Raw genomic sequence first — 18,697 nt, forward strand, 5'->3', positions numbered from 1 at the left:
CACTCACTTCAGCACCTCCATACACAGCCTGGCTGCGGCAGGTGCCTCAGCAGCCTCACAGCAAATGGGCTGGGAGCTATGGGTCTGGGTCTGGGTCTGGGCCTGGCCCCACTCTGCCCACTCTGGGCTTCAGGGCTGCCCCTAAACTCATGGGTTCCAGTGCCTTTAAATGTTGCAGGAGGCTTGGTTTTATAAGATGTGGTTCTTCAGACTGACAGCTGCTAAGCACTGCTTTATTTCCTGGTTTTCTCTGTGTTAGGACAAGCCTGCCCTGCTCCTGGGCTGAGCCCACGGCTGTGAAGGCTCCTGGGGACACACAGGGACAGTGAGGTGTGCCATGAACAGCAGTGGGCATGCAGGCAAACCGCAGTCAGATGTTTTAAATCATTCTCAGCTGAGTGCTTTCTGTAACCAGCAGTTCATGTAACATATCAAGCAGCGTCACTCTGAGTGATCGCTGTCATTACCGTTTCACAAAGTGTGGTAGGACTGAGCCCTTATCCCCATGTCTGTCACAGCATTTCTCACCAGATCTGAGATTCCAGAAGTCATTAAAAACCAGAGCACATGTATGTGTGGATGGGAAACCACAAGTTTACATGTGTGGATGGGAAACCACATGTACTGAGTGCACGGTTATTGGCCTCTGCATGAACCACTATGGTATCTGCTGTTCCTGCTGAGCCAAAGCAGGTGCCACAACAGCAGGTGGACGCATAAAACCCTGGGAAGCAGGGGATGGTGCAGATATGGGGATACTGCAGACACTGCTCCTGGTTGGAGTCCCGTCAGGGCTGTGATTTGGGTCAGCATTCGCCAGCCCTGAGCTAATCAGAAGGGCCATGCTGGAGGACACACTTTCGGAGAGCCCTTTCCTCCCCGTCTGCTGCTGGCTCTTGTGCAATCGCAGAGGCAGCATGTTTGCGTGGGGGAGCGATGAGCTGCTGGGAGGTGATATAAGGCAGGCGGCCAGGAACACGAGAAGGACCCAGCTGGCTGCGGGTGGGCAAGTGTGGTTTGGTCTGGCAATGGTGAGTAGGATGAGAGAGGTGGGAGCTTTGTGTTGAGGATGTATGGGGTCCTTGGGCTGGTGGGGAGGATGAGGGCAGCTGGGAGCTTTGTGTTGTGGCTACTGCAGCCATGGGTGGCACATCTCGGAGGAGGTTTGCAGAGCTGCCCACGGTGGTGGGCCAAGCTGGGAACAGCCCTGCACTTGCTGGCAGCATGGTTCTGGCAGCAGCAGGAACCAGGTTTCCACTGAAGCTCAAGGACTGTGCCGTGGGGCCGTGCCCTGCACTACAGATGGGGCTCTACATCCCCAGGGCTTTGCATCCTCCTTGCCCAGATTTCTGGTGGCTGCAGCTGCTCAGGATAGGGCTGAGGGAATAAACAATTTGCTGCTAGACCAGAGTCTGGCAGACCAAAGCTTTTGGCTTTGGCATTGCTCTGCTGTGAGGACGTGTGCAGCCAGCAGCCCCAAGTGACTCATATCCACAGTTCTGATAAGGCTTATCCAGCACCACGCCATTAATTTCTCTAAAGAAACATGTTATCTGACCCAACTGGGGAGGTTGACTTTATCTGTGTCTTCATGACATAAATTTTAGTTATGTTCAAGGTTTGTTTCTTTTCTTTAAATCCCATTGTCTCTCCTGTTGTGGATATGGGTTGCTGGAAAGACAAGCACGGCTTTGTAAACCCTAATTCTTCAGATTAGAACTATGATTGGAAAGGCAAGAGGGAAATTCCTTTTCTCTTTTGGGAGCCTGGGCTGAGAGGATTGCTGTTTTGGCCCTTTGGGATAGGAAATTACTTCATACCATTGAACCTGTCGTTTCTGGAGGAAATACGGTATAGAAATTATTGTACCCGTGCTTGAGGGTTGGCTCTGAATGATTGCGAACACTTCTGCAGTGAGGACTGGCTGAAAACCTGCGTTACCCAGAGCCTCCTTGTTCTTACAGGAAGGGACTGTGACATATTTGCTGCTGTTCTCTGTCCTGCGCCTGGCTGGCTGTGAAGGCAACAAGAGTGAGTCTCCTTATGTGCTGCCCTGTGCAGTCACAGACAGGGGTACAGAAAGGAGAGGTCAGAGCCTCTCCAGCCCTTGTGAGCAGTGGGGTGAGCTCGCTCTTGTGTCTCACAAAGGTTAGATGTTCTGCTGCATTTCAGCTTGCTTGCATTGCCTTCCTTGCAGGTGAGCTGGTAACCCCGCACAGCTTGCGGGGAAGGTTTGCCCTGCGTGCCAAGAGGAGCTCAGATGCCTGCATGCCCAACCCATGCCAGCACCATGGGGGCTGCCAGGTGATAGAGGACAGACCCATTTGCAGCTGCAAACCTGGCTTCACAGGGGCATTCTGCCAAGGTAGGGCTTGGGGTGTTGGCAAGCTCATTTTGCCCACAGGCACCAAAGGGAAAGGTGATGGGCAGGGTGGTGTTGCTGCCTGATTCCCTTGGTGGGCTGCAGAATTCTACAGAGAGTCCCTCCAAAGGGGGCCAGACCTGTGACATCTGCCTGTGATGTCTTGAGCTTTAGGACTGTGTCCATTCAAAGAAGCAGCAGCTGTGGAGTTGCACAGGCATTATGCAATTAGCAATAAATGTCAGATCTTCATTAACTTCTGCTCATTTCCAAAGGTTTGTCTTTTGCTTTCCCCCAGTGTCTCTGAAGACCCCTACCAGCAGCCTCCCACGACGTTGGGATGAGGGCCTGTTGAGCTCGGTGGGACTGTGCCATCCCATAGCTGACCTAGGGCTCCTTCAGGCCTCTTCCTTATTGCTATTGCAGATGGCTTTTTCCCCCAGATGTGGTACTGAAGTTGGCCTGTGAGGAAGAGCACATGAAGATGATGGTGAGGAAGGAGGTGTTTGAACTGTTGAAAATCCCCCGCGAACTTGTCCACTTGAAGAACCAGGCGTGCAAGGTTTCAGAAAGGGAAGAGGAGGGTGAGCTGTTTTTTGCAGCCACCCTCACAGGTGAAAACCACACTGCCTGTGGATCAATAATTCAGGTGAGGATCCAGCACAGAGCCTGTCTGAATAGCTCTGAAGCCGAGAGAGAAACAGATATGCAGAGTGGGGACAGCCCTGGAGGCTTTTCCTTTTTTGTCTGGCACGGTGAAGCTCTCTTTCCCCTTGGGAGGCTTCCCTGGGGGCTGTTAGAAAGCTCTTCTGCCTCCACCAAAAAAACACTGCTGGCAGCACATCTTGTCTTGTGCAGCAGGGCATGGAAGTCTCAGTGTGCTCTTTAGGATAAGAGCCTTCAGCTTTCTGGCAGGATCCCCTGAGCTTTGCAGACCTGCCTATAGTCAGTACGTCGCTTAATTCATTAGAATGTGCTGTACTCTCTACATGGACTTAGGTATGGTTTCTTTGTCATTCCAGCAAAACAGCTCCCACGTGTCGTACTCCAACATCATGGAGACAGCGCGGGAAGCACACAGGGGTGTGATCTCCCGGAGTTTTCAGCTGGAGGTGCATTTCTCCTGCGTCTACGCCTATGAGCAGGTGGTGAAGATGCCATTTGCTCTCACCCCTGTCGACAAGTGAGTGGTCCTTCTTCACCTTGCTGCTGACATGATGTATTCAGGCTTGTAGGAAAACAGATGCCTATGATGAGATGATCTGCAAAGGCCCTGGGGAGCCACCAGAAAGCTCTGAGTGCAATATCACATCGGGGTGCCTCTCTTTCTTTTCCCCAAGAGGGTCCCATGATAGTTTTTCAGAATAAGGTTTGGGCCTGGAGTAGGGACATGCATAATCTGCCTTTCTCCTACCTCCGTGACTAGTTGGGCCAACTCCACATGGGAGCTGGGGTCAACAAACTGGAAGAGCTTGTGCCAGCATGCTGACCTGACGTGGCTGTTCATGAGCTTTCCTTCTCTCCTCACAGGCTGGTGCAGTTCATGGTCAAAGAAGGGCACTTCAACGTCAGCATGAGGCTGTACAAGACCGCATCCTACCTCGAGCCCTACCACCTGCCGACTGCAGCTGTGCCCATCACAGACACGCTCTACGCCATGCTGAAGATAGAAGGGCAGCACCAGCTCCGGTACTTCCTGCTGAGTGTGGAAGACTGCTGGGCCACGCCAAGCGCAGATCCCTACCAGGATGTGCGGCATGAGCTCATTGAGCAGGGGTGAGCATTCCTGGTCTCTTTACTGTGGGTGTCCCAGGCTGGGATGTCCTCCTTTTTCTGCCTACTGATTCTGCCATTTCACCCCAGGTGTCCCCATGACGAGACAGTGACATACTTGAATGCCATTGGAGAGAGCACCACAGCCAAGTTCAGCTTCCAGATGTTTCAGTTTGTGGGGTACAACGAGGTGTTCCTGCACTGCCGTGTCAGGCTGTGTCTCCCTGATGGCCCTGAGCCCTGTGCCAAGGTGAGCTCTTGGGGAGTGACTCGAGGAGAAACAGGTTAAGGTTCCTTTGACAACCAGCTCCTTTTGCCTGCTCTGGGGCTTGCCGTTCTCCTAGGCTGCACTCCATCCATGCCTCTGCTGGGGCAGAGCACCAGGGCAGCCTGTCCCCCTGGCAGGCACTGACCCCACAGGCGAGCTTCTTCCCTGCCCTCTTCCCTTCCTTTTACTCTGTTAACAGCAATGCCCCACTCTCTGGAGGAGCAAGCGGGCACTGGCAGATGGCTACAATAAGATTGTCTCCTATGGACCCATCCACCTGCTGGCTGCTCCTTCCCTGAGAATGGAGAGCCATCATCCCAGGGCTGACCAACAGGAACCAAAGGGTACGTGTTCCACTACAGAGAGGATCACGGCCAGCTCAGGAGACCCAAACCAGTAACCAACCTTTCTTCTCTTTGGTAGGACCCAGCCTGTGGCTCCCTGGGGGCCTCATCCTGCTATGTGTGCTTGGTGCACTCACCGTGGCTGCTGCAGCTGTCAGCATGAGAAGACGGATGGTGTAGAAAATGGCTGGTTCCAAATAAATGTGGCAGTAGCAGAGAGGCTCTTGTTTGTGTCTTTGCAGAGGTTTGGAGGAAGGAAATTCAAATGTTGCTCAAAGGATGAGTCACATCAGAGTGTTTCTGTTCCTGAGCATCCTTCGAACATTCCCATGCCCTCCTGGCCCATGGTGAAACAAGTACCCAGGAAAGCTGAGTATTGGGGTCTGCTCCAGGCTGGTGAGGTGGGATGCCTCCGGTACCCCCCCCGGGACAGGGCTTGCAGCTGCGCTCTGCAAGACCCAGCTGTAGCAAGGCCTGCCTGCAGGCTTGGCATAGAGCACGCAGAGAGCAAACAGAGTAGCTAGATTTTTTCCTGAAGTCCTTCTTACACTGGGAAGGTGGTTGGTTTTGGAAGGAGGTGGGGAGGTGGAGGTCTTTGCCCACCAGATCTGGGCTTTGCATGGTTCTTGGTGCCACAGATGATGTAACATTAGCAGAGAGAGGGCTGCTCTGTACATGTACAAGTATGTGTACATACATGTGTACACACAGATATCTTTCTTCTGCATGATGGCAAATTGCTAGAAAGATTTTGGCCCACCAGTACATCCAAGTGAAGAAAATAAAAAATATTATTCACTTGTAAACACCAAAAGCAAAATCCATAATGCTTAGCTAGTTAGCAGAGTTTTAATGCTAAAACACAGGCGTGGGTTGGATATCATATCAATTTTTCTCTGTGAAAGGCTGTGTGTTGATGTGCACGTATGCACATACAGCATAAACTGAGGCATGGGTGAGAGAGGGGGCCACACTGGTCAGCCAGGGTGCCCAGCTGCCCATGCAGCCCTCGCCCTCATGGGAAGCTGTGTCCTTTGCACTGGAAGCTGGCAGGCAGGGGGGGAAGGCTCAACAGCTATCCCTGTGACATAGCCATGGTTTTGTCATTTCTCACGATGTGGGAGAGGGAGCTGCTGGTCTCTTCTGATTTCGGGTAGTAGAGGACAACCAGCCAGATGAAGATGAAGACACCTGCAGGGGAAGAAAGGAGATCATAGCAGCGGTAGCAGTGAGAGAGGCTTCTCCATGTGCCTCTCCAGGGCTCAGCATCAGTGGCTGGGCTCCATGGCAGGTCCCTCTGCTCCCTGCTAAGGGAAGGGAATGACAGTGCCATGAGACCCCTGGTCCACCAGTGCCAGGCTTCCTCCTCCCTCCCACCCTTTCCCAGCCAGACCCTGGGAGCCGGCTCTGACCTTGGAGGGAGTTGAGGATAGCAGCGAGGTAGAGCACGGGCATGGAAGAGCTGCCATAGCGGAGGAAGGCCAGCGCCCAGGTGGCTCCAAGCAGGCAGAAGAGTCCCACTGCCGACAGGGCCACCTTCCAGGCCTTGCAGTGCCCCTGCACCACCCCACTCCTCCACAGGTGGCAGTTCTTCCAGGCCACCACCCCGAAGATGACTGTATTGAAGAGGAAGATGAGGCCGAAGTAGCCGCAGTTCGTGATGTAGTGGACAAGGAGATGTTCAGAATTGATCCAGCACCTGAAAAGAGACAACAGCGATGCCTCCAGCAGCTCTGCTCCCTACACGTCCACAGAACCCAACCCATGGTCAAAGGGACACCCAAATCCTGCAGGTGTGTGCCACACACAGGTGCATTATGGCCTGGTGGTCCATTGTCTGAATGCTGTATTCTCCATAGCTGCCGATGGCTCCTGCCACCACCACCACCAGAGCAGGGAAGCCTGGAAGAACAAGGGAGAGCAGTATGGGGGAGGCCAGGGGTCTCTGCCTCTGCAGGCACCCCTAACACTGCAAAGCCCTGCTCCCTCTGGCTGTAAGCCACAGACTCCCTCACTCGTCAGCAGCCAGTGCTCACCCCATCCAACAACACACAGCTTCACCAGGTAGTGACGTATGTAGGTGCCAAGGACTTTGATGAAGAGGAGGTAGAGGTGACAGCCCTCCAGCGCCGTCCAGGTGAAGCAACAGAGCAGGCAGTAGTGGGTGAACCCCCCCAGGGCACTGCACAGCCCCAAAGAGGCTCTGCTGGAGAGTCCACCATTGAGCAGAAAAGCCAGGTTGAGCAGGAACAGGCTGCTGACCAAGTTCATGTGCAGCCCCAGGTTGATGCGGAGGGTGTCCTCAGACCTGAACTGCTTGTAATTGCACCTGGAGGGAGCAGAAAAGGCGGGGGCATGGGGCAGAGGGGGCCCCCACATACTGGGGAGGGTCACAGTGGCACTGACAAGTGGAAGAGAGGGTCACCCCTTCCCCAAGGCCTGGGGTTGCTCCACATCCCTCCCCAAACCCATCCAGGGTCTGTAGAGCTGCTGGCATGCCCCACCTTAAGAAGATGTAGAAGGCAAAGGAGAAGATGGAGAAAGCCACAGCCACTCCGCAGCCAGCATTGGCCACAGCCACAAACGTCTGTGCCATGGTCCTGTCCAGATCTGGGTTCTGCCAAACATGAGTGATCAGAAGGGTCCAAACCAGCCCGGAAAACCTGGCTGTGGCTGCTCAAGTCATGGAGTCAAGGGGGGATACCCCCAGCAGGATGATGCAGGGACCCCTGCAAGCCCAGAACCCTCAGGTCTGTCCCCAAGTTCCCCAAGGAGAGCAGAGGTGGTGGTGGCTCTGAAGGGGTGTGCTTGCTCTTGGGGTGGGGGCATGGGCTGAGAGGAGGGACCTCAATTTTCACTGCTGCCAGAATTAAGCTCTTTCCACCCTTCACGTCCTCCACTGATCTGCTCCTGCTCTCCGGGACACAAAGATGGGGCTGGGGTTGATTTTAGGGAAGGCCTGGGCACTTCTGGGAACAAATACAACTGTCCCTGTGCATCCAGCAGTGACATGTGAGGGACCAAGCAGCCAAGCTGGGATAGGAGTGGGAGCTACAGGGAGAGGGATTGTCACCAGGAGGAGGGTGAAGAAGGAGAGGTGGTCACAGGAGCAGACTGTCTCCTTGTCCCCGGGCTGTGTGTTACATCCGCGGCTGCTCCAGCCTCCTGCCTGCCCTGCAACCAGCACAGGGTGACAGCGGTGAGTGCTGGCCCAACCCCCCATCCTGCCCCACAGAGCACAGGCTGGGGGGCTGCAGTGCTTGGTGGTGGGAAGGAGATGGCAGGATGGCAGCTAGGAGCATGGCACGCAGCCTGCTCATGGCCCCACCAAGCCCTGCCTAGCCTGATACCTTTGCTGGGCTCCCAGAAGACGCATAGTGGGGTGACATTCTGCAAACAGGGACACGGCGTGAGCCTGCACCTCATCGGGCAGCACAGGGAGGGGAGGGCATGGCTTACGTGTGGCAGCGGCTGGTAGGCAAAGGTGAGCTGCACAGGGTCCTGCAGCCCTGAGATGTCCCCATCCCCCACCACGATGCCCACCACGGTGTCATCCAGGACCTTCCCCATCTGGTTGTCCTCCTGCTCGGGGCGGTGCTGGCTGAGCTGAGCCGGCACACGGCTCCCACATCCCAGTGGCTGAAGCAGAGCCGGGAACAGCAGCCCGTACCTGGAACATGGCGAGCTGCTGGATGTTGAGCACGGTCACCACCACGCGCACTGCCTGGCTGCTCTGGGACGGGAACACGCCACTGGGGAGCCGGATTGTGCCTGCTGTCCCCTCCTCCGTTGAGTTGATCACCGCGGGGCCCTGGGGCAGGCACAAGCTCAGCCCTGCCTGGGTGGGTTTTGCCAAGCAGCACTGCCCCGAGCCCGAAGGCGGAGGGCATGGAAGCACGTGTGCAGCTGAGGGCTGCGTATGCCCCTCACCTCAGTGGGGGAGAATGCGAGGAGCAGGCCTCGGGCCAGGCTCCTGCTGACGTTCAGGCGCAGCGCCCACAGCCCAGCTGTACTGTTCTGCTCCGCTAACTGCACCATCCTGCGGGGCAGGCAGTGCCGTGGGGCACGGCCCAGGGCACCCCCGTGGCCCTGTAGCACCCAGCACAGCACTGCCCCACTACCTGAGCCAGCGTGCCCGCAGGCAGCGGCAGGCGGGCCGGCCCGAGCGGCGCAGCTCCACACAGTGGTGGGGCAGCTCCAGCGCCAGGCCGCGGCCCTTGCCACGCTCCTCCGGCTCCACCGCCATGTTGCAGCACTGCTCGGCCTCATCCCCACGAAGCAGCGCTGTGGGAGGCAGCAGTCAGGCCCCGGCGGTGGCATGGAGGCCGATGGGATTTGGGTGGGCTGAGGTCTCACCATCACAGCTGTCCTGGCCTCGCGCAGCGCCTTGGTGGGGAAAAACCCAGCGTCAGCCCTCACCCTGTTGGGGGAGATGGGTGCCAGCCTGAAGCGAGCACGCGGAGATCCCCCAGGCCCTCCTGGCTGTCCCAGCCCCGTCCCACCCACCCGCCACTCACCAGGGAGCAGCAGGAGCAGCAGGACCATGCCCAGGTGTGTGAGCTCCATGCAGCGTCGAGGGTCTCCCATCCCACGGCCCTGCCCTTCTGCAGACTCCCCAGGGCTCACAGCTTCTCCTGAGGCAACCGCCGTGTCCTCATTTCCTTTCTGCAACCCCTTCCTGTGGGTTGCCATGTAACCTCCTCCCTTCAGCTCGGTACCAACCACAATTAGCGGTCGGAGCTGCTTCGCCTCCCCAACAAGCTCCAGGCTTTTGTTTTTCCTTCTCTTCTCACCCCATCTTGCCCAACCCCACTGTGCCAACGGACAGCAAGAAATGCGTTGGGGTGTCCCACTGCCAGCTAAGCCTGGGGCACCCGCACCACCAGCCATGACTGAAGGAGGGACCCTGAGGGACAGCTCACCAACAGCAGAGACCCCGGGGAGACGCACTCGGAGTGGGTATGACTTTAATGGGCGCAGGTCTGATGTGCGAGCGCAATCATTCAACATTTACACCATACAAAAATAGAGAAACATTCAACAAAATAACAAAAATAGATTCTTTCAGCTGCTAGAGGGTGTCCCCGTGGCTGTTATTCTGTTTTTGCCTGGGAAGGTCCCTATCGGTGGCCACAAGCAAGGGCTGGAGACAAGGTCTTTTCCACCTGCTGGCTTTGGAGCAATGGAGCGGACACCAGGAGGCATAGAGGGCCCTGTCCCTGCCCCATGCTGCAGCCCTACGCATCCCTCTGCCCTGCCCCAGGAGCCAGCCCCGTCCCTGCAGGGGCAGGCAGCAAGGATGGGGACACCCAGATACTCAGGGGGACGCAGTGATGGGGAACATGGGGCCAGCAGAGGCGAGGGGCTGAAGGTCCCTGCCGTGGGTCCCTGAACTCCCAGCGGGTGCAGTAGCAAAGCAACCACCCTCTGCCAGGCAACCCCACGGCACGGCCAGCACGGGGCTCAGCCGGGGTGGCTCTGGCTGCTGTTGGGCTGTAGCTTCGCGCTGTCAGAGCTGCACTGGAAGTCAGAAGACTTTTTCGCCTGCAGCACCATGGTCCAGTACCAGAGAAAGATGAGAAAACCTGGGAGAGGAGGGAGAAAAGGTGGGTGAACCCCTTCAAGGGACCATCAGCAGCTGAAAGTGAGACATCCAGTCTGACAGGGCCAGATCCTCCCATACCCCAGCATTCCCTCACCAATCCCACCCAAAGCCCCACGGCAGCTCATGCCCTTTGGAGGAGCCCAGTGCCCCAGGATCACCTTGGAGTGAGTTGACGATGGTGAAGATGTAGAGGGAGACGAGGCGGAAGACACCAGAGGTGAAAGAGAAGAAGACCAGTGCCCATGGAATGCCCAGAAGGATGCTCAACCCAAAGAGAGCTAGGATGTGCTTGAGCTTGTGGCCTTTCTTGTTCTGCCGGAGGATTTCCCGGACCATGGCCCCCAGCATGACCAAGTTAAAGAGGAACACCAGGCTGAAGAATCCCAGGTTCACCACGTTATGGATCAGGGGGCTCGTGAGCCAGCATCTAGAGGGAGGAGAAAGGGCACAGGGTTATGCTGTGTCAACCCATGGGGGCACGAAGAGGGTTTGGGGGAGGCACGCAGCAAAACACAGAGTGGGGATCCCCTGCCCCACGCTACACAAAGCCACAGGAAAGGCACAGCCCAGTGGGCTAAGGAAAATCAACAGGATGTGGTGGAGGTTCAACCAGATGACTTTAAGACCAGGGACCAAGTGACCAGTTTCCTGTGACTTACATGGTTGCGTTGGTGGACTTTCCACCAACAGATTCATAGACGGGAATGTAGAAAGGGCCGTAGTTCGTCCAATCAGCCAGGAAGATCAGCATCACACAAAAGAAGGGAAGACCTGCGTGTCAAGAACAGAGTGAAGCAGCCACCTTCATCCCTGGCCCACTGACCTTCTGGAAGAACTCCTTGCCCCTTTTTCCTTGTATGGTGTACAAAGAACCTCCTCTCCTTGGGGTAAACCAAGGATGGAGCATGCAATGAGGACACCTGGTGTAAGCCCTGGCTGAGGAGCAGGCTTGTGGAGAAGAGACCCACGTGGGGGTCTCATAGGGTGTTGGAATTTTAGGCCACAAAAGATCATAATATCTCCCTACTATACCCTCCTGTCCAAAGCAGGGATGTGGAAATGTCTCCTACCACAAGCCCATCTGTATGGGCACCCCTGGGTGTCTCTGCTCTCAGACCCCTGTTCCAACATCCCCATCCAGGCACCACATACGGTGGAAAAGACTCAGGAGCAGAATCCCCGTGCCTGGTCACCTGCCATTGCCCTGCCCCTGGGAGGTCTCTGCCTCCCCAATCCTCACCCCAGCCCACCAGGCAGAGCTTGAGGAGGAAGTGCTCATGGTAGGCGTTGAAGACTTCGATCACAAGCCGGTAGAGGTTGTAGCCCTCGATGCCCATCCAGGTGAGGCAGCTGAGGAGGGAGAAGTGCAGGAACAGCCCCCCGGCTCTGCAGGCCGCCTGATTGCTGCTGGAAGCTAAGTGCTCCGAGATGAGGAAGGTGAAATCCAGGAGGAAGATGGCACCCAGCAGGTTCATGTGGATGTGCATGCTTGTGATCTGGTCTCGCTGCTTGCTCCTGGCAAAGTGAGGGGAAGAGAACTCAGCACCACACCCTGCCAGTATCCCCGGTGCCCCAGAACACCCCACCGTGTTGCACTGGCTCTGGTTTGCCAGATCCATGACAACGACCAAGCTGATTTCCCCAGTCATTGAAAATAGTAGGTGTTTTTGAGCAGCCTGCAGGAAACCTGGCCCAGGCAGTGGTTTCTGGAGAGGAGCACTCTACTTTCTTCCAACCTGGCTCCTTCACTGTGCTTCTAGCTGCGCCACCCAGTGGGAAGAAAGCAGAGAGGGAGCATGGGTTGACCTGTCAGCCCACTGGCACCCAGCCCATACCTGAAGTAGAGGAAAAAGATGGTGGAAATGGATGCCAAAGCTGAGATAAGGCAGCCGATGTACGTGATGATGCTCAGGGAGTCCCTGTGTAGGTACGAAATCTCTGGAGAGGATACCTGGGGAGAAGGAGGAATGAGAGACAGTGAAGGAACAGGGAAGGACGGAGGGAGCTGTGGGAAGGTGCTACCCACCATCAGTACGGCAAAGTAGGTGAGGTGGTTGCATCTGCAGTCTGTCCGGGTATCCCCCTCCACTGTTGTGCAACCATAGCTGTCCCAGCTCCCAGAGCTGGCTGCAAGAGAAAAGGAGAGCAGCAGGAACAGCAGCTTTGGGATTTTGGAGCTTCCAAAGTGTCCACGGCAATGGGGAAGACAAAGGTGGGGGTCCTCCCATCATGGGGAAGGTTTATGGAGCTGGAGCAAGGCAGGGAAGTGCAGAAAAGCACATCTTTGGTACCCAGCTAAGGGAACAGGGACAGCATCTACACTTCACACCCAAACACAGAACCTCCCGCAACCATACACTCACCTGTGCCGTCCTCCCGCCAGAAGACGCACAGCGGGGTCACGTTCCTCTGAAATGACAAAGCCACAGGTGCTCAGGTGCTGCCAAACATGCCATTTTTAACATGAGGTTCAGCTTTGACCAGCTGAATGAATGAGCCGAGGAACTGTTACTCAGTGTCCCCAGTCCTGGAGACTGTGCACGTGGTGAAGCCCCAGAAGATGCCATAGGTTGTACAGAAAGACCAAGGGCATGGACCCACTGGGTTATGATCACTCTTCAATCTAACAGGGCCTGAGCCCTCCTCACCCCTCCATTCCTGGAGGAATTGGGTGTAATGAGGCTGGTTCCCCACCTACCGGCAGCCGGTTGTGGAAGAAAGTGAGGACCACTGGCTCGGAGAGGTTGGCCACCACTGTGTCCACCAAGGAGATGCCAACCACTTTGTCACCCAGGATGTGGCTGCTGTTTTCATCCTGCGGGAGGAGGAGGTGGTAACACCATGGGAAGGGAGAGGCCCCAGAGGGGAGGCCCTGTGCCTCTTCCCTGTCCTGTAGCTCATCTTTGGAGCACCTAGCACCTCTGAAGCAGGGGATGGTTGCAGGGACACCCTATCATGCCACATGGTGCAGGCATTACCTGGAACATGGCCTTGCTGTTGATGTCCACCAGGAGTACCCTGTGCTCCACCACCTCCTCCTCCTTCTTCTTTGCCATCGCAAATAGGCTGCTTGGCAGGTCCACGGCAAACCCCTGGACCTCTCTGCTCTCCTGCAAGGACAGACCCACTGGGATGAAGCTTGGGTGGATGCTGGCGTGTTGCTTTGAGCCCTTCATGGGCAGTGGGGATGAGCAGGGTGCCTAGCCCCAGGGCAACATAGACCCACCTCTTTTGGGGAAGTGAAGGCCAGATGACGAGGAGCCTGTGTGGGGCTGATGCTCAGCACGGTGGCACGCAGGGCAGCCTTCCCGAAGGTCTCGTTCTGTCCTTCAAGCTCCACTTGTGCCAGCGTCCTCTCCAAGGCCCCGAGTTTGCTGTAGAGAATAGGGCATAGTGAGTGGGGCCAGGAAAATGGCTGGGCATGGCTCAGTGACTGCCCCGTGATCACCCAGCCCCACACTCACTGCCAAAGAGAGCGCTGCGCCGTGGAGCCCGCAGCCGGCACCCGCATGAGGAGGCCATCCAGGGCAGCAAGCTCATTCTCCACATCCTGCTTCCAGACAGGCATCATCCCAGGAGGGGCTGGTGGCACAGATAGGGGATGGCATCAGGACCACGGGCAGCACCAGCTTCCCCCTGCCCGCAGCCCTGGTGTGACCCCAAGCAAAGGGCTTTGTCGTGACCCCACAAAGATCCCAACACACAGGGCTCTTCCAGGTTCTTGCAGCTTGGTGCTCCTTGCAGAGCTTCCTGGGATTTTACTGGGCTAAAGCACTTCTGGAAATCTCTTTCTTCATCTTTAGGGAGCTGCTTGCCCTTGGGTGCCATGGGCTGCTTGAGCCAGTTGCCCTTCCCATCACTCCTTAGCATGGTCCTGACTCCATCACACTACAGCAGAGCACAGGGACCCAGCAGTGGTCCCAGCACTGGGGATGGAATTAACCCATATCTCACTGAAGTAACACTCAATTGCTTTTACCAGGGAGAAGATATTCAGATGCACTCTCAAGGGAGGTGTTCTTCTGGCCCTCGGAGACATAGGACACATTGAAGATGGAGGCCTTGGTCTTCTCAGCCCTCTGTGTCTCCCAGTTCTGTGCAATGCCACTAGCCGGCTCGTGGCCCAGGCGGAAGCTCTGCTTCCCATATACCAACTGGAGGGTCCTGTTGGCCTTGAACCAGTAGATGCAGAAGCGGTACCCGCCCAAGGTAGGTGGCAGGCTGTACTGGTAGGAAGAGTTTCGCCTCTTTGCCAAGAAGGGGCTTTTTATCACCAGTGCCTGGGCTGTGTTCTCAATGGAGATGTTGGCAGGGCTGTGCTCATAGATAACGGAGCTGATCTCAGTCTGGTTCCTGTCACCGCAGAAGCGGAAATCCTCCTGGTGGCCGCTTGCCCCCACCCCTGTATTGCATAACGACAGAGAGAACACTGCTCAGCTCAGGGGGCAGCCACCCCAAACCCCGAGCCCACCCTGCCCACAGTCACAGGGCACGGTTCAGCAGCGTGCCGGGCTGCGAGAGCTCCTTTTCTCCCCATTGACAGGGAGAGCTCTGCAGATGGAGGGAGACCAACTCCTTTCTTCAGGTTCCCACCCTGGAGGCCCAAGTCCAGGAGATGTTTCACCCATCAGTGCCCCCAGCCATTGTGTTTTGGGGCTGCCAGGACGTGGCAGGGGGCTGCCTACCTTGGAGTGGGGGGAGAAGCAGCAGGAGGAGGACTTTCATTGCGGGTGGCTCTCAGCCTGGGTTCTGCTTCCCAGGAGCAAGCAGAGCCTGTAGGGTCACAAAGAAAAGAGGCACGGTGTCAGGGGACGGGGAGCCGAGGTGGGAGAGCAGCTGGTGTCACAGTCAGCTCCGGGTGACACTGCCACCAGGAGGAGCTGTGGGCACCTCAACGGCCCCACGGGGCTGGGAGGGACACGGGTGCCAGGGGGCTCCCTTCTGTTCACTGCCTCCTTTCTTGGTTCCTGCCTTGGCTTCTTTGGGCAGGTGATAAGAACAGAAGGAAACAGCAGTTTCCTAACTCCCTGAGCCCAGAATTATTTTTGCCTCCGCTAACAGCAAGGAGCTTGTCGTGTCACACACCGCAGCCAGCAGCAGGACTCTGTCCCCCCTCAGCCACCTCCCTCCATCCCTACCGAGCCTCGGCTGCGTGCATTTCTCACGCTTCTGGGGCCGCCTTTGGTAAGAGCCCCCCCGCCCCCAGCAGCAGCCAGGACCGCATCAGTGAGGGCTGCATCGGGACACAAAGCTGACCAGGGGTGCAGACAGCTGCTGCCGTGCGAAGCGAGCTGAAGCAACATGTATGCAGCAGGGTTCCCACAAGCAGCACCGGCCACAACCCTACACTGCACGGCTAAGGCTCTGACCACTGCTATGATGCCGAACATGACTGTGAAAGCTGACGGCATCCTGGGTGCATGAGAATGATAAAAACAAAGGCTCTTCTGTGGCTGTAAGTCCTTCTGCAGGTCAGCGCGCTGCCATGGGCACAACAGTCCCACTGAGGTCCCCGGTGTGGGTATGGCACAGGCACGGCTCGGGAGGGATCGTCCCTTCGAGCCATTCCTGAGCCCAACCAGAACCAGAACCTGAAAGCCCAACGAGGACCCAGCAGAGGCAAGCAGCGATGCTTCCCCGCTCGCCCGACCCGCTTGATTGCCGCTTCCTGAGCTGAACAATGGCAAGAGAAAATCCCCCGACACAGCGGGGAGAAAGCTGACACAGCCCACAAAAGGCACTGCCCATTCTCCTCTGCATCCGGGGGGCAGCGAGGACGCAGAACATTGCCACCCCCACGTACCTGGGGGCAGCAGGGACAAGGAGCATCAGGGTACCCAGGTACCCGGGGGCGGTGGTGCTCTCATTTCCAGGAATCCTCCTTTGAAAGCCACAGCAAGGGGACCAGGTGGCTTCCCCCAACCCCAAGCCCCGAAGCTTCCCAAGAACATGTAGAAAAGAGGCTGCTTTGCCCCAGCTCGGAGGCGAGGGTTGGGGTTTGGAGCGGGCTCCTCTTGGCACAGGGCACATTTTTTCCCCGAAGGCTCAGCCCCCAGCGTGGGTACATTACACCGTGTTCTCTCAACACCATTAAATGAATGCGCCCGTCGGAAAGGGAAGCTGAGGAATAACACGGTGACCTCTAAAGCTGGAAAAAACAAGAGCCCGGTGAGAAACCTCCCTGCTCTCTGGGTGACTGGGCACCAGGCATTCGATGGAGGTGGTGATGGCAGGCGGGCTTTGCGCATGATGTTTTCCCCAAGAAGGGAAGATGCGCTCATGTCTCCAACAAACACGGGAAACGTGTTGATGAGGGGACTTTCATCTGCTTTGTTTCCAGGCTCCTTAGCACAGCGCACCCACGATGCTAACGGGGACACAGCCCTTTGCCCACAGCCCATCACTTATGGGGCAGGAGGCACAGTTTGGGGGTCGGGTGGAGAAACTGAGGCACGGAGACAATGACCTGGAACGGACCCATGCACGGGGACCGGGTTTGCCTTCACAATGTGCCCTTGTCCTTGGCCCTCGGCCCGCGGGCAGCCCACACATTGCTCACAGTATTGGCACGCCAGCCCCTTCCCGTCACCGGCGGGCATCAGGCACGCGCCCTCGGCCACCGGGGTGACTGCAGATCCCATGAGAACACATGGGGCCACGTGTCGCCACGACCCCAAACCGCGGCAAGCATCTTCGGAACACAATCCGACCACTGCAGGAGGGGCAGCGCTGGTGTGAAGGGTGGGACTGTCTGTTTCTTAACCACGAAAAATGGGGTGAATGCAATGCGGGGCACACCCTGATGTGTGATGAGGGCTGCAAGAAGCCGCTCTGCTCCCCGCCTCGCCAAAACCCCTCGGCACCCTCCTGCAGAGCCAGGTACCCGGGCTGGATGGCGGAGCTCCGCTCCCTGCCAAGGCCCAGCTGTCAGCGAGCTGATGGGAAAGGAGTTGGCGGCCCGGCACCGGCCAGCTGGCACCGCGGTGCTGGCACACAGCAGCACCACCGCGTCCCTGCAACGCCCGCCGGTGACCCCAAAAAGGTGCGCGGTGCTCGGGTGTCCCAGCAGCGCGCAGTTGTTTGTGAACCTGTTGCTCTACGAATAGCACCCGTGGCGGGCTGCGGGATTAAGGGCTGGATGGCGACCAACTATGCGGCGTTTATGGGGTCGGGGCTTCATTCCCGTGGGAGCGGCAAACCCACTGTGGGGCGGCACCGTGCGGATGGGATTGCCCAAAGCCTGCTTTGTGCCCCAAATCCGAGCATCCCAAAGCCCCCCCCGGCTCCCTGCTGGTGGCAGCGGGGTTCTGTGCCCACCAGACCGTGAAATCCGTATTGGCTGGCAGCCCTGCCCGCAGCCACGCTGCCAGAGGGTTATTCCAGGAGATTTCATTCCACTTTCCCACTGCTCTGTGCCCTATCCCCTGTGGAGCACCGGGAGCAGCGTGCTGAGACCGGCAGCAGCAGGCGCGCGGCGGCAGGAGGAATCCCCCGGCGGGCATCGGGGTGGGAGAGCACTCTGTTGAGACACGCAGGCTGCTCTGAGCCTGCACGGAGCGGGGTGTGCTCGTGGGCCCCCAGGTTGGGGAGCCACACACATTGAGTGCCCCGGCACGGAATGGAATGGTGTAGAATGGTATAGAATGGAGCGGCGCAATGGCATAGAATGGAATGGCATAGCATGGCATGGTGTGGAACGGCATGGTACGGCATGGTACGGCATGGTACGGCATGGAACGGCATGGAACGGCATGGAACGGCATGGAATGGCACGGAACGGCATGGAACGGCATGGCAGAGCGGCAGGGCCTTGGCACGGCTCAGCTGTGCCGAGGCAGCATTCAGGAGCAGCTGCCCCGTGAGGCGGCTCCACGGCCCTGGAATCCAGCCCAGCTGCGGGGTACAGAGCCCGATTTAGAGGGGAAAGAGGGGAAGCGTCCGTAGGAACGGAGGCTGTGAGCAGAAGGACCCCGGGGAGCCCCATTCCCCGCACGGACAGAGGCGTTACACCTTGCTCGGAGCCACAAAGCACCAGGCACGGAACGCCCACACCGCGCCCGCTCTCGAGGGCAGAGCCCGCAGCATCGCCCCGCTCCCCAGGCACCGTGCACCCCCGGCCCCACCTCCTCATCCCCCACCGCCGGTACCTGTGCCCGGGCCGGGCGGGGCGCGTCGTCTCGGCGCTGCTCGGCTCAGCGCAGCTCCGCACGGCTCGACGGCGCACTGTGCTCGGCTCGGCACTCCCCCCGCCCCGCCTCCGCTCCCACCCCCCGGGGCAGGCGGTGACTCAGCGAGGGTGGGACCCTGCCGAGACCCCTCGGCTGCGGCACCTGCTCGTGCGATGG

The 18,697-nt window shown here is 57.7% G+C and overlaps 3 protein-coding genes across 3 annotated transcripts; 1 reads left to right on the forward strand and 2 right to left on the reverse strand.

The window, feature by feature from the left end:
• LOC110404107 (pancreatic secretory granule membrane major glycoprotein GP2-like) lies at positions 27-4,959 on the forward strand. Its single transcript, XM_021408053.1, has 9 exons — positions 27-1,031; positions 1,965-2,031; positions 2,198-2,365; positions 2,806-3,011; positions 3,385-3,545; positions 3,893-4,138; positions 4,226-4,385; positions 4,603-4,747; positions 4,827-4,959. Exons 1-9 carry the CDS (start codon positions 843-845, stop codon positions 4,925-4,927), a joined length of 1,443 nt encoding a protein of 480 aa, XP_021263728.1. The 5' UTR covers positions 27-842; the 3' UTR covers positions 4,928-4,959.
• Positions 5,578-9,560, reverse strand: ADGRG3 (adhesion G protein-coupled receptor G3). The gene is given in 14 exon segments (XM_021408038.1): positions 5,578-5,938; positions 6,160-6,446; positions 6,556-6,649; positions 6,784-7,076; positions 7,252-7,364; positions 7,821-7,921; positions 8,098-8,137; positions 8,207-8,329; positions 8,418-8,558; positions 8,678-8,786; positions 8,869-9,031; positions 9,104-9,133; positions 9,265-9,372; positions 9,375-9,560. Coding segments are annotated over 14 exon segments (1,749 nt in total). The 5' UTR covers positions 9,406-9,560; the 3' UTR covers positions 5,578-5,822.
• ADGRG1 (adhesion G protein-coupled receptor G1) lies at positions 9,698-18,643 on the reverse strand. The gene is made up of 14 exons (XM_021408031.1): positions 18,500-18,643; positions 15,038-15,125; positions 14,332-14,754; positions 13,817-13,934; positions 13,579-13,726; positions 13,331-13,462; positions 13,051-13,167; positions 12,716-12,761; positions 12,379-12,479; positions 12,188-12,303; positions 11,593-11,867; positions 11,012-11,123; positions 10,511-10,779; positions 9,698-10,332 (listed from the first exon to the last, which is right to left on the reverse strand). The coding sequence occupies exons 2-14, from the start codon at positions 15,075-15,077 to the stop codon at positions 10,211-10,213; spliced, it is 2,019 nt and encodes a 672-aa protein (XP_021263706.1). The 5' UTR covers positions 15,078-15,125; positions 18,500-18,643; the 3' UTR covers positions 9,698-10,210.

This window comes from Numida meleagris, chromosome 10, assembly GCF_002078875.1.
Source record: "Numida meleagris isolate 19003 breed g44 Domestic line chromosome 10, NumMel1.0, whole genome shotgun sequence".
Classification (NCBI taxonomy): Eukaryota; Metazoa; Chordata; class Aves; order Galliformes; family Numididae; genus Numida; species Numida meleagris.

What these genes read in the sequence shown, in the direction of transcription:
- LOC110404107 (XM_021408053.1), top strand. Translation starts at nt 843, where the DNA reads ATGCTGGAGGACACACTTTCGGAGAGCCCTTTCCTCCCCGTCTGCTGC. An exon ending in TGTGGTTTGGTCTGGCAATG is followed by an intron (nt 1,032 to 1,964) that starts GTGAGTAGGATG and finishes TTGTTCTTACAG; the next exon opens with GAAGGGACTGTGACATATTT. An exon ending in TGGCTGTGAAGGCAACAAGA is followed by an intron (nt 2,032 to 2,197) that starts GTGAGTCTCCTT and finishes CCTTCCTTGCAG; the next exon opens with GTGAGCTGGTAACCCCGCAC.
- ADGRG1 (XM_021408031.1), bottom strand. Translation starts at nt 15,077, where the DNA reads ATGAAAGTCCTCCTCCTGCTGCTTCTCCCCCCACTCCAAG. An exon ending in ACAGCAAGGCCATGTTCCAG is followed by an intron (nt 13,168 to 13,330) that starts GTAATGCCTGCA and finishes CTCCTCCCGCAG; the next exon opens with GATGAAAACAGCAGCCACAT. An exon ending in TCTTCCACAACCGGCTGCCG is followed by an intron (nt 12,762 to 13,050) that starts GTAGGTGGGGAA and finishes TTGTCATTTCAG; the next exon opens with AGGAACGTGACCCCGCTGTG.